The sequence below is a fragment of the Pleuronectes platessa genome, chromosome 8 (genome assembly GCF_947347685.1).
Source record: "Pleuronectes platessa chromosome 8, fPlePla1.1, whole genome shotgun sequence".
Taxonomy (NCBI): domain Eukaryota; kingdom Metazoa; phylum Chordata; class Actinopteri; order Pleuronectiformes; family Pleuronectidae; genus Pleuronectes; species Pleuronectes platessa.
The window spans coordinates 8,003,701-8,020,517 of record NC_070633.1 but is presented as its reverse complement, the minus strand read 5'-3'; the positions used below and the strand labels follow the sequence as shown (position 1 = coordinate 8,020,517).

The window sequence follows — 16,817 nt, the reverse complement described above, 5'->3', positions numbered from 1 at the left end:
ACAGGCCCGCTGGCAGCATGTTGCCTCCCATGTTCACCATCTTAGTTGTGTGTGTGTATGTGTCTGTGCACTGTGACGTCTGCTGATTAAACAAGCTGAAGGATCCTTTAAACTCTTTGAATGAGTGAATAACTCTCCAATTCTATGTCTTTTCTAGTTTGTTACTTAAATTTGTTCATCTCTGTCTATTGTTTATACACAGTCTATGCCTGGATCCTGATTTTTATTTGGATCTGCACCAAATTACATGGATCAGCCCCCCTGATCTGGTTCTGCACCAAGTTTTTATAGGTTTTACCCCAAGTTTCGTAGTAATTTGTGCAGTAGTTTTTACATAATCCTGCTCAACAAACTACAAACTGCGCCAAAAAACGCAATATCCTTGATGGAGGTTTATTGTGTTGTCTAGAAAAAGTCACTTATTTAAGCAGGATGATGCCATGTCACCCCATTGGCAGATTGGCTGGTTACGTCACACAAAAGGAAAAAATACAATTAATAATTAAAATAATTTAATAAAATCTATTTAGTCTTTAGCCAAACAATGGTCCATACAAACATGTATGTTGTCAATGATGTAAACAATGATTTTTACAAAAGTACATTTTTCAAACATCCATCCGTCGTATAATCCACGAGGTAAAAACAACCATAGCTTTAAAGACAGCGGAGTCAATGTCACAAGAGACTTTCTAAAGTACAAGGAAGCTCAGAGGTCACGGAGACAAAGTCCTACGTTGCCAACCGCTCCCTCCTAGATGGACGGTCCAAACATTTCAGGGTGTCCGATGTCCCCGGGCGCATCCAGGGATCTGTGACGACAGTTTCTACGGAGCATTGATGGTTAAGATTGCGTGAAGAGGACTGAGTCGGGGAGGAGTCTTCATCAGACAGATCCACTGGTCCTGAAGAACAGGAGCAAGGGGACAGAGTCAAACACTAAAAGTATTACATTGTAAACTTTGGTACACATTGCAGTTTTTCAATCGAGCAGTGGAAAGTACAAGGCCCATGGGAAAATTCAGAAATACCAAGAGATCACATTCAAGAGGCCAAAAACACCAATAAACATATTATAAGTCCAAGTGACCTTTGACACTGAAATGTATTCAATTTATCAGTGAGTCCAAGTGAATTGTGCCAGATGTAATCAAATTCACAGTAACATGAGGTCATTGTGATCTTGACCTTTGACCTCCAGGCTAAAAAATCGTATCAGTTTATCTTTGACTTCAAGTGAAAGTTTGTAAAACATTTGAGGACATTCCTTTATACTTATCTTAGGGTATGTTCGAGAAAAAAATTAACATACTTTGTGAGGCCACTGTGACCTTGACCTTTGGCCAACAAATTCAAGTGAGTTCATTTTTGAATGTTTGTGCCAAATGTGAAAAGGACTCATTGATGGTGTTACAGAGATCTCACCTTCACAAGAAAAAAATTGGCTTCGTGGGGTCACCGTGACCGCACCAAAATCAAATCAGTTCATCCTTGAGTACCAGTGAATATTTGTACCAAATTTGCGGCATTCTTGAGATATTGCATTCAAGGGAATAGGATGAACTGATCCCCCTAAACAAAATGCCTCCGGCCACTGTATGTCCCCGGCAAGGAGGCAGAGAGAAACTCATGACAGCAACTCATTTATTCTGCTATAATAAAAAACCACTACCATCAGCTATCAGATGCTTTTTGGTGATAAATACAGGTCTTAATAATTGCTGCGTTATTCTTTATTCAACTACAATCTGATTATTTGAAAGCTGGCTGAATATAATGACCTCTTAGCTTTGGAAATTACAGCTCTAGTTGCACATTTTAATTCAGACCTGTAAAAAAGCACTACACTACTTTCCTGAAAGATAAGCTTCAATTCATCTTCTTGCAACAAAGCTGAAATAATTACACAAAACACAACGACCAGCAGAAGATGAATCCATCAAGTCTCACCGGCTTTGTTACCACGACGACTGAGAGCCGTCCGATGCCCTGCACTGTTTGGGCTCCTCCCCTCGCTGTGCTCCACCTCCTGCTGCAGCCTGGCCCCTGCGTGAGTGGAGTAGTCGTCATATTGGCCGATATACTGGCTGGAAGCAGCTCGATCCTGGACCGGAAAGGAAAGGACAGGAAAACCAAATAAGACATCATGATAAAAGCAAAAAGAAGTTTGGAATTTGCCGGCTGCACCACAACACACGTCAGAAACCTGTGAGGTGTGTGTTTTGTGTGGAGTGGTACCTGAGGATGCTGGGACTGTTTGGCCTGCCTCCTCCTCTCCCTGGCCGATAGCTGGGAGGTTCTCTGGATGTCTGGGTACGGCGGCAGTATAAGGGCATCACCTAGGGGCTCTACACACACACACACATAAGAAAACATTTGTCCTAGACATCTCTACACAAATTTCGAGGATGTGCTACACTATAATCAGTTGTACCCACGTCTCCCCACTTAGCTGATAGTAAAAAATCTATCTGTGTTGAAGTAGCCCAGAAAGTTTTGGATGGTTGTGTGCTGTGAAAGCTAGAGAACTCCCCACCTCCACTACACTGACAAACGTCTGTACTAAGGATGGATTTTAACACTTGTTTCCCAATTTAATTCTATTTATTTTACCAAAGCCAAGTTGTTTCATTTCAATTTTTGAAGATTCACTTACATCGGATAAATATTAATGTTGCAACCAGAGAAAAACAACCAAAGAACATAAATGCTATCCCATAGAGCTACATATGGATTGTCGGTAGCAGATGCTGTAACGATCAGTTTGAGCACATTAAGGGCAGAAGCTGCACACGCGCTGCCGCCCAACGGCGCGCGCGAGGTGGGCTGTAGCATCATTAGATCCGTTAGCATCACTACTTCTAGTAGCATCGCTGCGGTTACTTCTGAGTATCGCTGATGACGTCACGTGCCCCTTGGGGAAGAGCATAGACGCGAGAACTTGTGCGGTGTCTGCTTGCGAACATGAACACGGCTGCAGGCAGGAGGATATCAGAGGATATTTAAGTTAAAGTAATGTTGTAAATGACACCGTTTCTAGTTGAATTTGAATGCTGGGGCTTACAGAAGCAGAATGGCGGCATTCAGTGTTTTCTGCCGGGGTTTTTTTACGTTTGAAGAAGAGGTCGCTATTTACTTCAATTGTACTGGATTTGGCTGCAACACGGTTTTCCCCTGGAACCCTAAATGTGTTTCGTGGACTCAAACACTTCACCAACCCCTCTATCTGCATAGTAGTGAGTAAATAATGAGTGAATTTCCATTTTTCTGAACTATCCCTTTAATACCCAAGCAAGTTGTGAACCATAATGTGCACAACGGAGCCGGTTGCCTACACAGATGTGTGGTTGAACAGCAATGTATTGTGGGACTCACCAATGAACACTCTGTCCGACTCCAGCAGAGAACCCCTTGGAGATCGCCCCATCACACTCCTCTGCAACATACACACAACCATTTTCACAATTGATCAATAATAGTTAGAGTTTATGGAAACAGTGAATATGTAACATGTAGAGAATTTTTTAGGCTGAATTAAACAAGCACAGGTGGCGCATTAAATCAAACTTATTTCAAAATCAATCAAAATGATTTATTTTGGACTCACCAGATAATCATTTTGATGTGGAGGGGACAGGTCAAAATAATCTGGAACACAAACAGTACATTGTTAAAAAAAAAGTGTAAATGCAAAGAGCTGTGGACGTCACTGTTCAGATAATGTTGACAGACACCATTTAATCCTAAAAAAAAAAGATTAGAAAATAATTCTCCAATTTTCAAATAAAGAAATGATAGGCGAGCAGCTCTAACCGTCCAGGACAGTCGTCCTCTGGCTGCTGAGCTGCTGACATGGATCCCTGTGGTCGTATCTTCTCCTGCTGCTCACACCAACTTCCTCCAGTGGAACGTCACAGGAGCCCAGCCTCGACTTCCGGTCTGACTCACAAATAAACATAGCAACCATTTATGACCCATAATGTCGATATGCAGTTAAGAATCCTCACAGCGGTGTACTACCTGTGTGGTTGAGCGGCAGGGAGTCGTGGATCCGCAGCAGATTTCTGGGCTCAATGTTTCTGGAGTTGGGTCTTCGGGCTGGACCTTGGAGCCGCAGCCTGGCCATATTGAACACATCTACCAGGGGAGGCTCCTGATGTCTGGACAATTACAATGACACAAAATGTCACTCCAATGGCACAGCAGAATACTTAGACTTAATATTACCCAAAAAAATGAGAGAAAAGTGCAACACAGGATTTTCCAGGACTACACAACTGAAGTTGCCCTTCGATGACATCACCATTTATTTCAATCTTCTGTCCTTCACTTTTGCAATTTATCTATTTCCCCTGTTGATCCATTACTTCAAACTGCTGTAAACCATGAACAGTTTCTTTGAGCTGTTGATTCATCAAATTCAACTATGAAGTTTATCCGTTTTAACTTCTCTGGTCACGTAAGCACATTTTACACTGGTCAAAAAACCTGCTCACATCTGGCTTTGTCTGCAATCAGACTGGATACAATCAAATGACTCAGCAGTAGACACAGTTTGAATTGGCTCTGATTAGCAGGGATTTGAAAAAAAAAATAAAAAAATCTAGACATCGTCCAGGAGACTGATCCATCACATTATCCAACGGCTGGGGCATTGAATACAGGTAGAGACCTCAGTGGGGTATGTCCACAAAATGCTGTTCTTACTGTGATAAATGTAATGTTTCAGTGTGATGCATCTGCCAGCTCTGACCTGTCACTCAGTGGAGAGTCTAACTCCTCCAATTCGTCCTGCTCCAACCGCTTCTGTTCAGAGCGAAGATGCCGACGCAAAGCGGACAGCTCGCTGAACACGTCCCGCTGGTCACCTGAAAACACACACACACACACACACACACACAGTGGAGCAGTGGGACTAAGACAATGCAGATTGGGATTGTTTGCTAAAATTATTTTTATAACTACCAATCTTTACTGACACATATATATCAAGGGTGTGTATATAGTACCTGTAGCTCGAAGCTGGTTCCTACGAGCAGGCACAGGAGGTGACTGGAGACCAGACAAAGAACACTCCTGATACTCAGACAGAGATAACAAAGAAGGTATGAAAATAAATGGAGAAAACACTTCATTCACATTTATTAATCCAAGAGGAAGTTGTTGAGGAACAAAAACAAGTCAAATGGAACCAAACAGATACTGTAGAGATGCATTTTGTATTGTTTGTGTAGTCAGCGTGTGTGTCACTCACAGACAGGGGAGCAGTGGAACGTTGGCTGTCAACAGTAGGGGGTCTGGGGGTGTATCGTTGTGACCCATGTTTCCTCTGCAGGGTGGGGATTGGAGGAGAAGGCTCCCTGCAGACCTGAAGAAAAGACAGTCACCAAATAACAACGTTATGTGTGACCATGGTTAATTGAATTCAGCCTGATGTCTTGATGCTTGTCGTCCTCTGTTTCAGTTTGTCTTGAATTGGATCAATCCACAGACAATGGACAATCTAACAATAATACAACTTAATCAAAAAAGATGGAAAAGCAGTCAAATGTGGCATTTGATTGATTGAATGTTAAAATATTACGTATTTATGGAGCAGATTGGGGTTCAGATGAATACACCTGTCATTATTATCTGAAGAAAAGCAGAAGAAGTAGTAATTCTCCTAGTGATGTTTTGTTGCAACTTGAAACAAAACTGTAAAACTTTGCTGCTCTAGAAAAAGTCTGTTGGTCAATATCAGGGAGAAGATGATTATAATCCAATCTGACTTTATTGTCACTGTAGTGTCACTGTAAGAACAGGAAAACTCCTAAAAGGTATATCCTCAAAATTATACAGCTACTGTTGGAAATTGGTTACTAAATAAATTACTGCATCATAAGAGTACCACATTTATAACGTCATTAAATTGTTATTCTAACAAGCTAATTTGTATCGTTTGTTGAGGTCAGAGCATAAACTCTAAATAAAGATGAAAGACACATCTCCACTCCCTCCCACTATTCAGAAATGGAGAAAAAAATATCCCAGATACAAATGCCGCCATCTTGTTAATCTGGAGTTAGTGAAGTAGAGAGTGGAGGATGAAGCCACAGTAGCATGGTCATGCTGAAACATGAACTCAACCTATGGCTGGGAAATTAACCAAAAATGTATCGGAAGCGACATTTATAACCTCTGACTGACTTAATCTTGCTCATGTCGGTTAATCATGATACATTTTATGGGTCAGAGAGACTAACCTCCTCAACCCGGGTCTGTCTCTCCATCTCATTCTGCCTTCTAAGTGCTGCATTCTCCTTCTCCTCTACTTCCTTCTTCTTCCTTTCGGCTTCCTTCTTCCTCTGTTCAGCCAATCGAATCAGCTCTTCATTCTTGGCCTTTTGCTGAGTGACAGGAAGTGAGAGATGAATACTGTTTTCCTGTATTCTGAATTTTTCTACATAAAGAAAAAAAAACTGGCAAAAGTGCTTTTCTATAGTGCTTTACCTCCATTTCCTTTCGTTGTTTCTTTTCTTCTTCTGCCTCGTACTCCCTCTGGATGCGAGCTCTCTGCTCTGCCAGCCTCTTCTCCTCCTTCTCCTCCTCCTGTCTGATCTGCTCCCTCTCCTCTGCCTTTTTACGCATTTTCTCTTCAATCTGTTAAAAAAAAACAAAAAAAAGCAACCATAAAAACAATGAACATCACTTGCCGACTGGGATAATTTTATATAGAGGAAGGAAGGAAACAAAAGCGCTAGTAAACTTTTAGTTGCATGATTCCACAGGCAGCATGTTCAATTTGCAGAGAAAAGAACCTCCAAAGGGTTTTCAGCTGGCAGCAGAAGTTATGCTAGACAAGGCAGCACCGCCTGTTTGAAGCAGTACCTGCTGTTTGAGGCAAGCCTTGTACGTGTCCTGCTCATGGAGATGGTGCTGGGTGGGCTGGTTGGCAAACACTTTGCCTCTGGCAAACTGGGGGGTATGGACGTGTGTGAAACCTGCACAAAGAAGAACAAATGAAGGAACTGTGAGTTGATCCAAAGAACTTTCTTCTCTAAAATAATTGAAGATAAAAAAAAAGGAAAAACTGAAGCTAAAGATGCAGCACAGATCTTGAGACCCATGTTTTGGTGATAATGTTAATGTATCAGGTGAGAAGCAAATATTAAGTTTTTGTACTTCGACGTGACTGAGCTACAGATAGTGACAGAACAGATCTTCAACTGTGTGGAAAGATTTCACATTTGAGTATCATTATATTTTCACAGTATTGGTGTTTTGGTAGTCACCCCAACAATAAATGGGTTGTGACAAGTATCTAAAATTTAAATATGTGAATATAATGTGTATTTTCTTATCATATTTATATAATTTAATAAAATTCATCCATTTTCTGTTTTTTGTAATCCTGTAAAGTGTCTTTGAGCAATGTTTAAAGCACTATACAGATAAAAAGTATTGTTAAACGCTCCAAATGTAGAACACTATTTACATGGAAACCAGTATCCTTATATCAACCTGATTAAGACAAAAAAGACACTGTGATGTAAACATCTGGCTGTGCTCTGTAACATGTTAACAGTGATGAATGGAATATTCTATTGTCAATTCAACATCAAAACCTAAATAACGTATTAATCTGAATAAGGTCAACAGCTAGAATATTGCTTTAATCGTGAATGCTGTCAGTGCTAAGTAAGTCAATAACAGATCTTGTTCTGATACCGGAGATTCTCTCGATGGGCTCAGGCTGCTCCGTCTGTCGTGCCAACACGGTGGCAGCGGCTTTCCTCTGCGATTGCTCCGGGTTGGTGTAGACCTCCTCATTCAGCCTGTGCATCTGGTGGAGATCAGCTGGGCAACAGAAACAGTAAGTTAGAAACCAGACTATTTGTAGAGGCGTTGTTTTAGAGCTGGGTGACAAATTATATTGATATAAGTATTAAGACTGATTTCTTGCTCCTGAGTTAAGGTTGTTGTTGTGGCTTATTGCCAAGCCCAACATTGTATGTTTAAAATAAAAAGACACTGCGAGTTGGGACCTACCAATTAGATTTCCGGTGCTGTCTCTGAGAGGGGCTCCTCCTCCACCTCGACCCCACGGCTGGTGGTTCTTCGAGTAGGCCTCCAGCTGCGCCTCATGTCGCTCTTGCTCCTCCCTCTCCAGACGTCTCCTTTCCTGCTGCTCCTGGATCTAGAGGACAGAATTCCTTACAACACTGGGTAACTTTATTCATCAGGGCAGAATTCTCCTCAAAGCTGTATTTGATTTCTCCAGCTCACACAGGGAATGCATTAAGTCATAAGCAAATTCATATTTTGGTTTATCTTTATTTATTTTTTCCCAGACAATGCTGTGGAAGATGATGCAGAAGTAAAAGCAGTGTCAGTGTTCATGTCTGAACCTTGAAATGGTTTACATGTTGGTTTTCTTGACAAAAAAAAATCGGTCAATACTGCAATGTGTGTTGAAAAGAAGTCGAGAGGTCACTGAACAACCAAAGAGTAAGGCTACTGTTGTTTGGAGTAATTGCACAATTTGTTTGTATTGCTGCTGATCCTATAGTGGAAGCCTTTGTGGAGAAAGAAAATCAGCAAATAGATCTTTTAGTTGAACGTGCAATATTTAGATATTTTGTCTAACATTTAAATTCCTATTTCCTATCAGTTCATATTTCGATGGTATTAATGTGGCAATACTCCATCAAATTTAAATCTATTACACAGGTATGGAACTGAATACTTTGAGATTTTTTTTTGGCGCAACTCGAATCAAATGATTTGATTTCTATTTCTTTTTTTCAGTTTTGCGTTCATCATGTGTTAGAATTGTCTTCAACAAGACCACTCACTTTTAGTGAATCCTTTGGATAACTTCAATTATTTACACCACATGGAAATCAACCAAAGTAATCAGTGAGTAGGTGGAAAAGGTTTGTGTGACCCTGCAGTGATTGTGTGTGTGTTGCAGACATGCCTGGCTAAAGCTAGGAAGCTGGGAAGCAGGAGAGGATTTATATTTAGAGGGAAAATAACAGGGAGGGGAATAAGGTGGCACTGCAGCATGAACTAACTCTGGTACATGAGCTCACAAATACTTCTACCACCAACTATAACAACAGATTAACTAGGATCTAACAGTGTAACTTAACTTGCACTATATCTCTCTAGAGTCTTAACTAAATCTATTTTACCTTGTTGTCAAATTCGTTGCTCCCACTCCAGGGGGTTTCCTGCCAACATACCACAGACTAGGATACAGTGAATTCATGTATCAATACTATTCTTGCTTTGTACTCTCTGCTACGGCTCTTTCCAACCAAGCACCAGTGCCAAGATGACACTGATCATACACAAACTACTTTACAAGTGTTATCCAACAACCTAAATTTAATTTCTGTTGCCATCTGTAACTATCAATGTCCAATAGCCTAATCTTTAAGGGTTACCCAGCTTTACAAATCAACTCTAAATGTTCAACACGCTCACAGCCCACTCCTCTGAAATGTTAAGAACGGAGAGTTTCTTGCTTGGGATTTTGATGCAGTTCCCTTAAGTCAATGAAAAATAACCCTTAGGATTTACACAAATAATTAAAAAAAAAAAAAAAATCATGGTATTCAAATTCATGAACTTGTTTGATGTTAAGTTCACTTAATCAGTGTTTCTCCAAGGATTTTATTTTGCAGCAGGGGCAGGGCGTGTGTGTCCATCTCTGTTGTTGAGAATAACTATCTAATTTACTTAGTTAATAATCAAAGATGTCAGATCATGAATCCAGATGTACGCATGCGCAATAGAACTGCATGCACGCAAATTTTGGGACTTTTCTTTGCTGCAGTAATAATTTTGCAGCGGTGGGCCGTAGGTGAAATCGATTTTAATAAAAGAAAAAAATTAAGGAAAATGTTTCTAATGGTTGATGATGGCAGTAGGAGGATTGGTCCAAATCTAGGAAAATAGAGTTTTTCAAAGGTATGTTCAAAACGAGTCGACCTACCTGTTCTTTTAGAGCGTCTCTGTAGCTCAGGATTCTCTTTCTGTTTGACCTGGAACTCTCTGAAGGGAAAACACTGCTGCATGATTCCACTGTAGCAGCTTCACTACTGGGCCTGTTTGCAGAGTCAAAGAAATATAGTGTACACATGTTATCAAGATTTCTCCCTTTACTCCTCTTACTTTTTTTAAATAGTGTATACGTCTCTATCTGCTTCAGAGGGTGAGAAACTAAAGTTTTTGTAAACGTTGGCAATTCTGTAGGCTCTTCAGAAAACCTAAAGGTTTTAGGAGGCTATTTTCAAACATATATGCTTATAGGGTTTAGAATGTGTTTTTTTATTCTGCACCATAGCTCTTAGTGGTTTAATCAATTTTGGGGACATCAAAAGCATATCAACCCTTTGGAAACACAAGCATGAGTTACCATAATTTCCCTTCTACTCACTTCCTCATTTGAGAAAATGTGTTAAGTCGACAGTAGCCAAACATTTACCAACACCTGGATGTTGCTTGTTATGAATTGTCTCACCCTACTTTCTTAGCCATGCTCAAATTGAAGAGGAGATATTTACTGTAATGGGGGTTCAGGGAAGCTGCTGCCACTGTGCTGACTGTGAGGACTATGGTTACCAAGCTGACTGGGCACAGCAGCCCCTGGTGGCATGTTCCAGTAGGAGATGGGATGGCCAGCGCCAGGAACAGGCAAATGACCATCTACACAGGAAAATGAAAGGCAGTAAAATCATGATGATACAACTTAATTAAGTTGTTTATAAATTCAGCTCACTACAAATGTATTCACTAAAAGGTGTTTTAACCTCATGTAACAGAGGAAACCTATACTTACAGTAGGCCATGTTTGGGTCAAGCAGGTTTCTGTTGCAATAGCAGTAATGGGGTTCCGCATACAGGCTCCTGCAGGCTTCTCTGACTGATGAGGGAGGATGTGGAGGGAACAGAGGAATTCTGGAGACACAGGGTTATGTTCAGATCCAGACCTTTCAGTGATTTTTCGTTTTCTGGCAGTTTTGCATTGATTGCCTCCACGGATGAGAGCTAAACATCAGTTTATACAATATTTATCATCGTCATGAAAATTTAAATATCATCAATCAAAACAGCAATCCTGTCCACAGCTATATGCAAGCTGATGTATACCTTGGAGTGTCCATGGCTCTCGGGAAGGAGGGGGCAGCCGATTGACTGCTGGGAGACAGACCTCCACCTCCCAGACCCAGGGAAGAGCTGTACTCAAGCAGCGGTGACTGGAAGGCCACATGAGGCTGCTCGGGAGGAGATGTTTCTCTTTCTCGAACACCAATCTGCTCATTATTGTGGAAACCTGTCGATGATGATTCGCTCTCTCCTGTTGCTGAAGGCGCTGAGACCTGAAGATATCTTCTCCTGCTCAGTCCAAACTGCCTGATTCGGTCCGGCTGGTTTGAGGATTGAGGGAGAAAATAAGAAGAAAATCATCCTTTTTCTGATACTGACGGATCAAGCAGTATGATAACAGAGTAAAGTAAAAATTAAGACCAATTACATCACACTATTCCAGTAATCTGTTCAGGTCTAAACGCAGCCTAATGTGTCCTGAGAGCATTTTAATGTCTGAACAGGACCTCAGCTTCTTCCAGACAGGTAAATAAACAGCTTGTAATGCTAAACTTCAGCCATGTAGCAACAGCAGAAACTTACACGTAGCCCTTTAAGTTATATTTTACTGAAACTAAATAAAAGTTAGTTGTCAGCTGACCTGTTTCTCAGGATCATTCATCCCCGTCACAGCAACTTTCAGCTCCGAATCCTTCTCCCTGAAACAAGGACACAAACATGTACTTCTTACAGCAGTGGTTCTAAAGTGAGGAACCAAGATACACTGCCACGTGTTTCATGGAAAGCTTACAGATTCCCCCATTATATGGGTGTCTGTGAAAATATATTTAATACACATCTGTCTTTCTAAGACACTGTTGTTCTTTAACATGACTAAATAGAAGTGTCACAAATATAGGCTGTGTCAAATTTTTCCAAGAAACATGGGGTGTTATCCAACTTGTACAGGGTTCATTGCTGTGGAAGAAAATCTGAACTTCTTTTATTATTACCGTAATGATAAGCAGACTTACCAATGATAAGTATTTTATCACATAAACAGGGATGTTCAAGAGGTAGCACAGCAATTTGCTCAATGACACTTCAAGAAGATTTCAACCTCAAGTCAGAGCCTGGATGGCAGCTGCCCATCTCTTGTAAAAGACATTCAACCTTTCAGAAGCTAGTCTGTCACCTTTTCTTGTTCCTGTGTTGTTCAGCGATCTGCTCCTGCAGCTCATGTCTGTAATGCTCCTTCCTCCTCCGCAAAGCCTCATCCGTATCTGCCGCTCCTGACAGATCGAGGACACAGAGGAGATTATCTCTTTGGACAGTTTGAAAAAAGCTTAATTAGATTTTAAAGTATAAGTAAATGTTCGTTAAATGTTGGACCTATTTCTCTTTACAACAAAATGTTCAGTTATGAAATAGAAAACATCTTTTAACCTATTATAAGACCAGTAGCAAACTCAGCATCCACATATTTGGCTTGTGTTCTCGATCTCCTGCCTTCTCTGGCAAAGCTGAATGGATTCTCCCTCTTCTCCCTGAGCAAATAAACCAGATCGATGGTGAAATAGATGAATACAGACAAACAATGCATCCAAGAACACACAATAAGAAACAATGGATATTTCCCCAGCTACCTGCCATCAGTCCTATTGGTTTGTCTCTTCTCATGACTGGCCTCAATCCCTGTATATCTGTTTCTTCTGCCTTTCAACAGCTCCAGCTCCTTCTTTAAATACTCATCTTCCTCTGATTCCAGCTCCACAGGCCTCCCCAGCCTGTCGTGATGCCTACAAGCCTCTTCTTCCTCAGGACAGAAGGTCTTAACCTCAGCGAGGTGCAGAGCCCTCTGCAGCCCCCTACTGTCCTCTGTCAGGGTGGCTGCATCCCTCCGAGAAGAGGCTCGCTGTTTGGGAAGAACGCCTGTCCAGTCTTCAAGCTTTTGCTGGAAAAAACATGATTTTAAAAAGGCAATGCTTGGGTATGAGGAGACCACCCTGAGGTACAATAAGTTAGTTTATTTTGTTTGATCTATATCCATCCATCTTATATATGTCTACTCACTATATTTTTATGTGTACCCTTACAACTGCAGTACCACTTCACCACATGGGTGCCCCGGTTGAGGATCACTGCTCTCTAAACCAGTGATTCTCAACCTGGGGATCATTGATCATTTCTAGGGGTCATCAGACAGATGGAGAAAAACATAATTAAATATATTCAAAATAAAGTAAAGAGAGAGAGGTTGAAAAACCACTGCTCTAAAAAAAATAACAACACTAAGCATCTGTGTACACGTTCAGGAAACAAAGGGTCATTTGGATCTTTCAATAGACCTTAGTCAATAAAGAATGAAAGAGACAGTTAGCCCTTGATTAGCAGCCATCCAGAGATAATGAGGCTATTCATCTATTTTATTCATAGTTCTTAGGTAATTTAGAAAAATGCCAGTAACTGAATCAGATTTTTTACATCAACTGATGTCATTGTGTCACTAAAGAGAAGAAGTTACCTTGACAGACCCCCTGTTGTTGAGGTGAATTAAAGGTCCAGGTGCTGCAGGGTCAAAGATTTTTTTCTGCAACATAAAACGTTTTTTGTCATGATTCCCCAAAAAATTATTTACTCTTCAAGACAGGCTTCCGTATCAAACTACAGCTGGAATCTCAAAGTTAAAGAAGTTAATAACTGAGCCCCAACCCAAACACTGGATCCTCAAAAATACCCACCTGTATAATGTTAGTGTAAATGATTCCTAGATTTGATATTTAACTTCAAACACATTCAGCATACATGGTAAATGTTAAATATTGTATCTCTATTTATTGCATTTTCCATGACACTATGATTAACAACATATTCAGAACATGGGAAGAGAGATTTTGGCTGGGTTTCTGTATTGATGACATCCTACTGTGTTTTCATGACCGTTACCCACTTGAATTAGCAAACACAGCATGGTGATTTGATCCTTTGTTTTTCAAGTTAAAAACAATGACTGAACACTACATGGATTAGGGGATCCTTCGAGTTGCAAAGGATACACTACCTAATTTGGAGGAGTTAAAAAATAATGAAAACACATACAACATCAATATCACTAATTTCATTGGCTCCAGCTCTGGCTACGGGGTTTTTAAAGTGGATAACTTTGCAAGATATACATGAACTGACCTAAATTTTCTGTTTTACATCCAAACACCTGAGTAAATAGAAACATTCACCTGAGCCATGTAGTGCCTGAAGTCCAAACGTAGCTCATGCTGCAGCCTCTGCTTCTTCCTCTCGTATTCTACACCGAGCGGCAGACAAAAATTCTCCTCTGACAAAAGACATTCATCTATATTTCACAGAGAAACAAGGTGAAGAGTTTTATGTCGAAACAAAACAGCTGCCAATTTAGAGACGTATCTACTCTGAGTAACCTTGTTTACATGACAAAAATTAACTTTGTAGGTAACTGTTAATGGTTCATGTAAGGTATGTGCTTCAGTTTTTAACAATTAAGAATTAAAGGAGTGAATGTGGTGATGTACCTTTCCTCTGGGCAACATTCTTGGGAGGGATGTTCTCCTTAACAGTCAACTCATAGGCTCTGTTGGGTTTTGCCTGTCCGTGCAAAATAGAGAAACATCATGCATAAAAAAATAAAATAAATAAAAAGATCACTGCTAAACGATCATCCAGTACTTTCTTTCTATTCCCTAATACTGAAAGCAGTTGCATCTTCACCTGAACTTAGAGCTGACCACTTGCGATTGGCTCATTCAGGAGACTTGTCCATAAAAAGTCTGAACGGAGTCATAGACAACAGAGTCTGATTCCTGGATCCTCCTGGTATCATAACATATAATCAGCCTACTTACCTCATGTAAAATATCTTGTTTTAGCTTCTCTTCATTTTAGTATTATTTTGTTTAGTTTAGTTATATCTGATCTTTTATTCTGTATGATTATGTCAGACCATTATGAAGTTTGGCTTAAAAATGAATACATATGACTGAATGAGCTATAAATCAGCATTTGAATTATCAAAATAAAATGGCTGTAAGAAGGGAACCACTTCATTAACAATGAGTGAGGAACCATCATTTAAAGGCACCTTTATTTCCATATAAGAAGGGTCTTGCTGTAGACTGGCTTTATCCTCAGCCACTCTCGCCTTCCGCTCCCTGATGAAGTCCTCCAGCTCATCATCCATCACCACGAAGTTACACAGCCCAGCTGAGGACACATAAGAACATGATTCTGAACATTCAGTAAAAACAAATGAATAATATGAAATTGTTTAAATGTTTCCAGGGATGAAAACCTGATGTTTTTATCCCAAGGAAGTAATGATCATAATTCCTTAAGCCTAATAAACAGCTTCATTAGGAGTCGTGTGTTATGGAGAAGCTATGAAAGATTTGATGTCAAACAAACAGCAGCTGATGTCAGTCACCACCTCTTCCTCTCTGCTTATGGATTCAATCACCTGCATGGAAAACACACCTTTACACTGATAGGAGCCATACCAGCTGACACATACAAGACATTCATAAATTATATTAAATATCATATTATACTGATAATACCGTTCTACGATTCATGGCAAATTAATGATGATACTGTCTCTTTAATTTCCCGTTGTCAGGCAACCACAGTGAACGCGATAGCGTCAGTTTCCTCACTGATAACGTTAATCTGCTAATTCAGCGCTATTCAATAAACCAGTGGTTGTTGTAATGACAACTGGTAATAACTTGAACACATCCTGAGCAGCATGCTTCACTGAACTAACTCAGTTTGTGTCCGCTAGCCTGTTAGCTTCGATAAAGGAAAGGTAACCCAGAGTAAAGAGAGCGGCACATTAACTACTAAAGCTAGCCTGAGCTAACGAGTAGCCCCTCGCACCATTAGCATTAGCCACAGTGAGTGGCTGCGGGTTTCACTTTGGTATTAACTACAACTAACCATTGAGCGAGGCTCGGGTCCGACGTGACCGAAGAAGGCGACGTTAGCTCACTGATAAATGTTGGCGGTACCTCCTGTGACTCGCCTGTGACTCGTCTGTAAGCCTGAAACCACAAGCGACCATATCACAGTAACATTTGACTTCCGCTTTCAAGTGTCACAATAAAAGCCCATGTGACGAAACGAAACGCCCATTAAAATTTGTATCTCATTTGTAATCTAAAATGACTCATCCAACAAAAGCACATTTTCCATCAAAATTAATATATTCTTTCAAACCATCATAACACAATCACCAACAAAACACAGCTATTAATATTAAGCCGTTCAGCCTCCTGTAATCTGTGCGATATGTCTTTAAAATGTGTTACATGACTATGGTTTGTAGTAAAGCAAACGAATCATAGAACGAAATGGATTCTTTACCGAGATGATTTTATCAGAAATGTAACTCTGCTTCATCTGCACCTGCACTGTTAACACTGTTGTAAAAGGTTTGGGCCATGAAGAAACATCAAGCCTCAACATCAAGCAAAATTGCTGGACCAGTCTTGCTGTTTCTAAAGTGACTTGAGATAATGTTTATAATGGTTTATATAAAAATAAAATTTCAATGCAAATAAAATAAAATTGAAATTGAAATGAAATAATTTCTGTTATTTCAAGGACAACAACGTACCCTTCCTGTCTATGGCCATATATTCTCTTTAACTTGACAGCGTGACACTATGCAGTGTGACGTCACTTGGTCCCCACGCTACCCCCCTCCC

General features: G+C 40.3%; 1 protein-coding gene across 7 annotated transcripts; it reads right to left on the bottom strand.

Annotated features, from left to right (window-relative positions):
• Positions 1–495: 495 nt before the first annotated feature.
• LOC128446455 (centrosome and spindle pole-associated protein 1) lies at positions 496–16,183 on the bottom strand. Of its 7 annotated transcripts, none has more exons than XM_053429507.1 (29): positions 16,048–16,183; positions 15,194–15,315; positions 14,628–14,700; positions 14,316–14,431; positions 13,604–13,669; positions 12,726–13,033; positions 12,526–12,626; positions 12,275–12,371; positions 11,741–11,798; positions 11,143–11,420; positions 10,832–10,950; positions 10,557–10,698; positions 9,986–10,097; positions 9,180–9,236; positions 8,032–8,179; positions 7,711–7,839; positions 6,871–6,983; positions 6,493–6,642; positions 6,246–6,389; positions 5,255–5,368; positions 5,010–5,082; positions 4,754–4,868; positions 4,021–4,160; positions 3,814–3,939; positions 3,608–3,648; positions 3,376–3,436; positions 2,239–2,348; positions 1,951–2,104; positions 496–905 (listed from the first exon to the last, which is right to left on the bottom strand). In XM_053429507.1, exons 2-29 carry the CDS (start codon positions 15,290–15,292, stop codon positions 733–735), a joined length of 3,417 nt encoding a protein of 1,138 aa, XP_053285482.1. In that variant the 5' UTR covers positions 15,293–15,315; positions 16,048–16,183; the 3' UTR covers positions 496–732. The 7 variants fall into 7 exon arrangements, with proteins under 7 accessions (XP_053285482.1, XP_053285483.1, XP_053285486.1 ...); XM_053429508.1 differs by having other exon boundaries at positions 5,010–5,076; XM_053429511.1 differs by having other exon boundaries at positions 5,010–5,052.
• Positions 16,184–16,817: the final 634 nt, after the last annotated feature.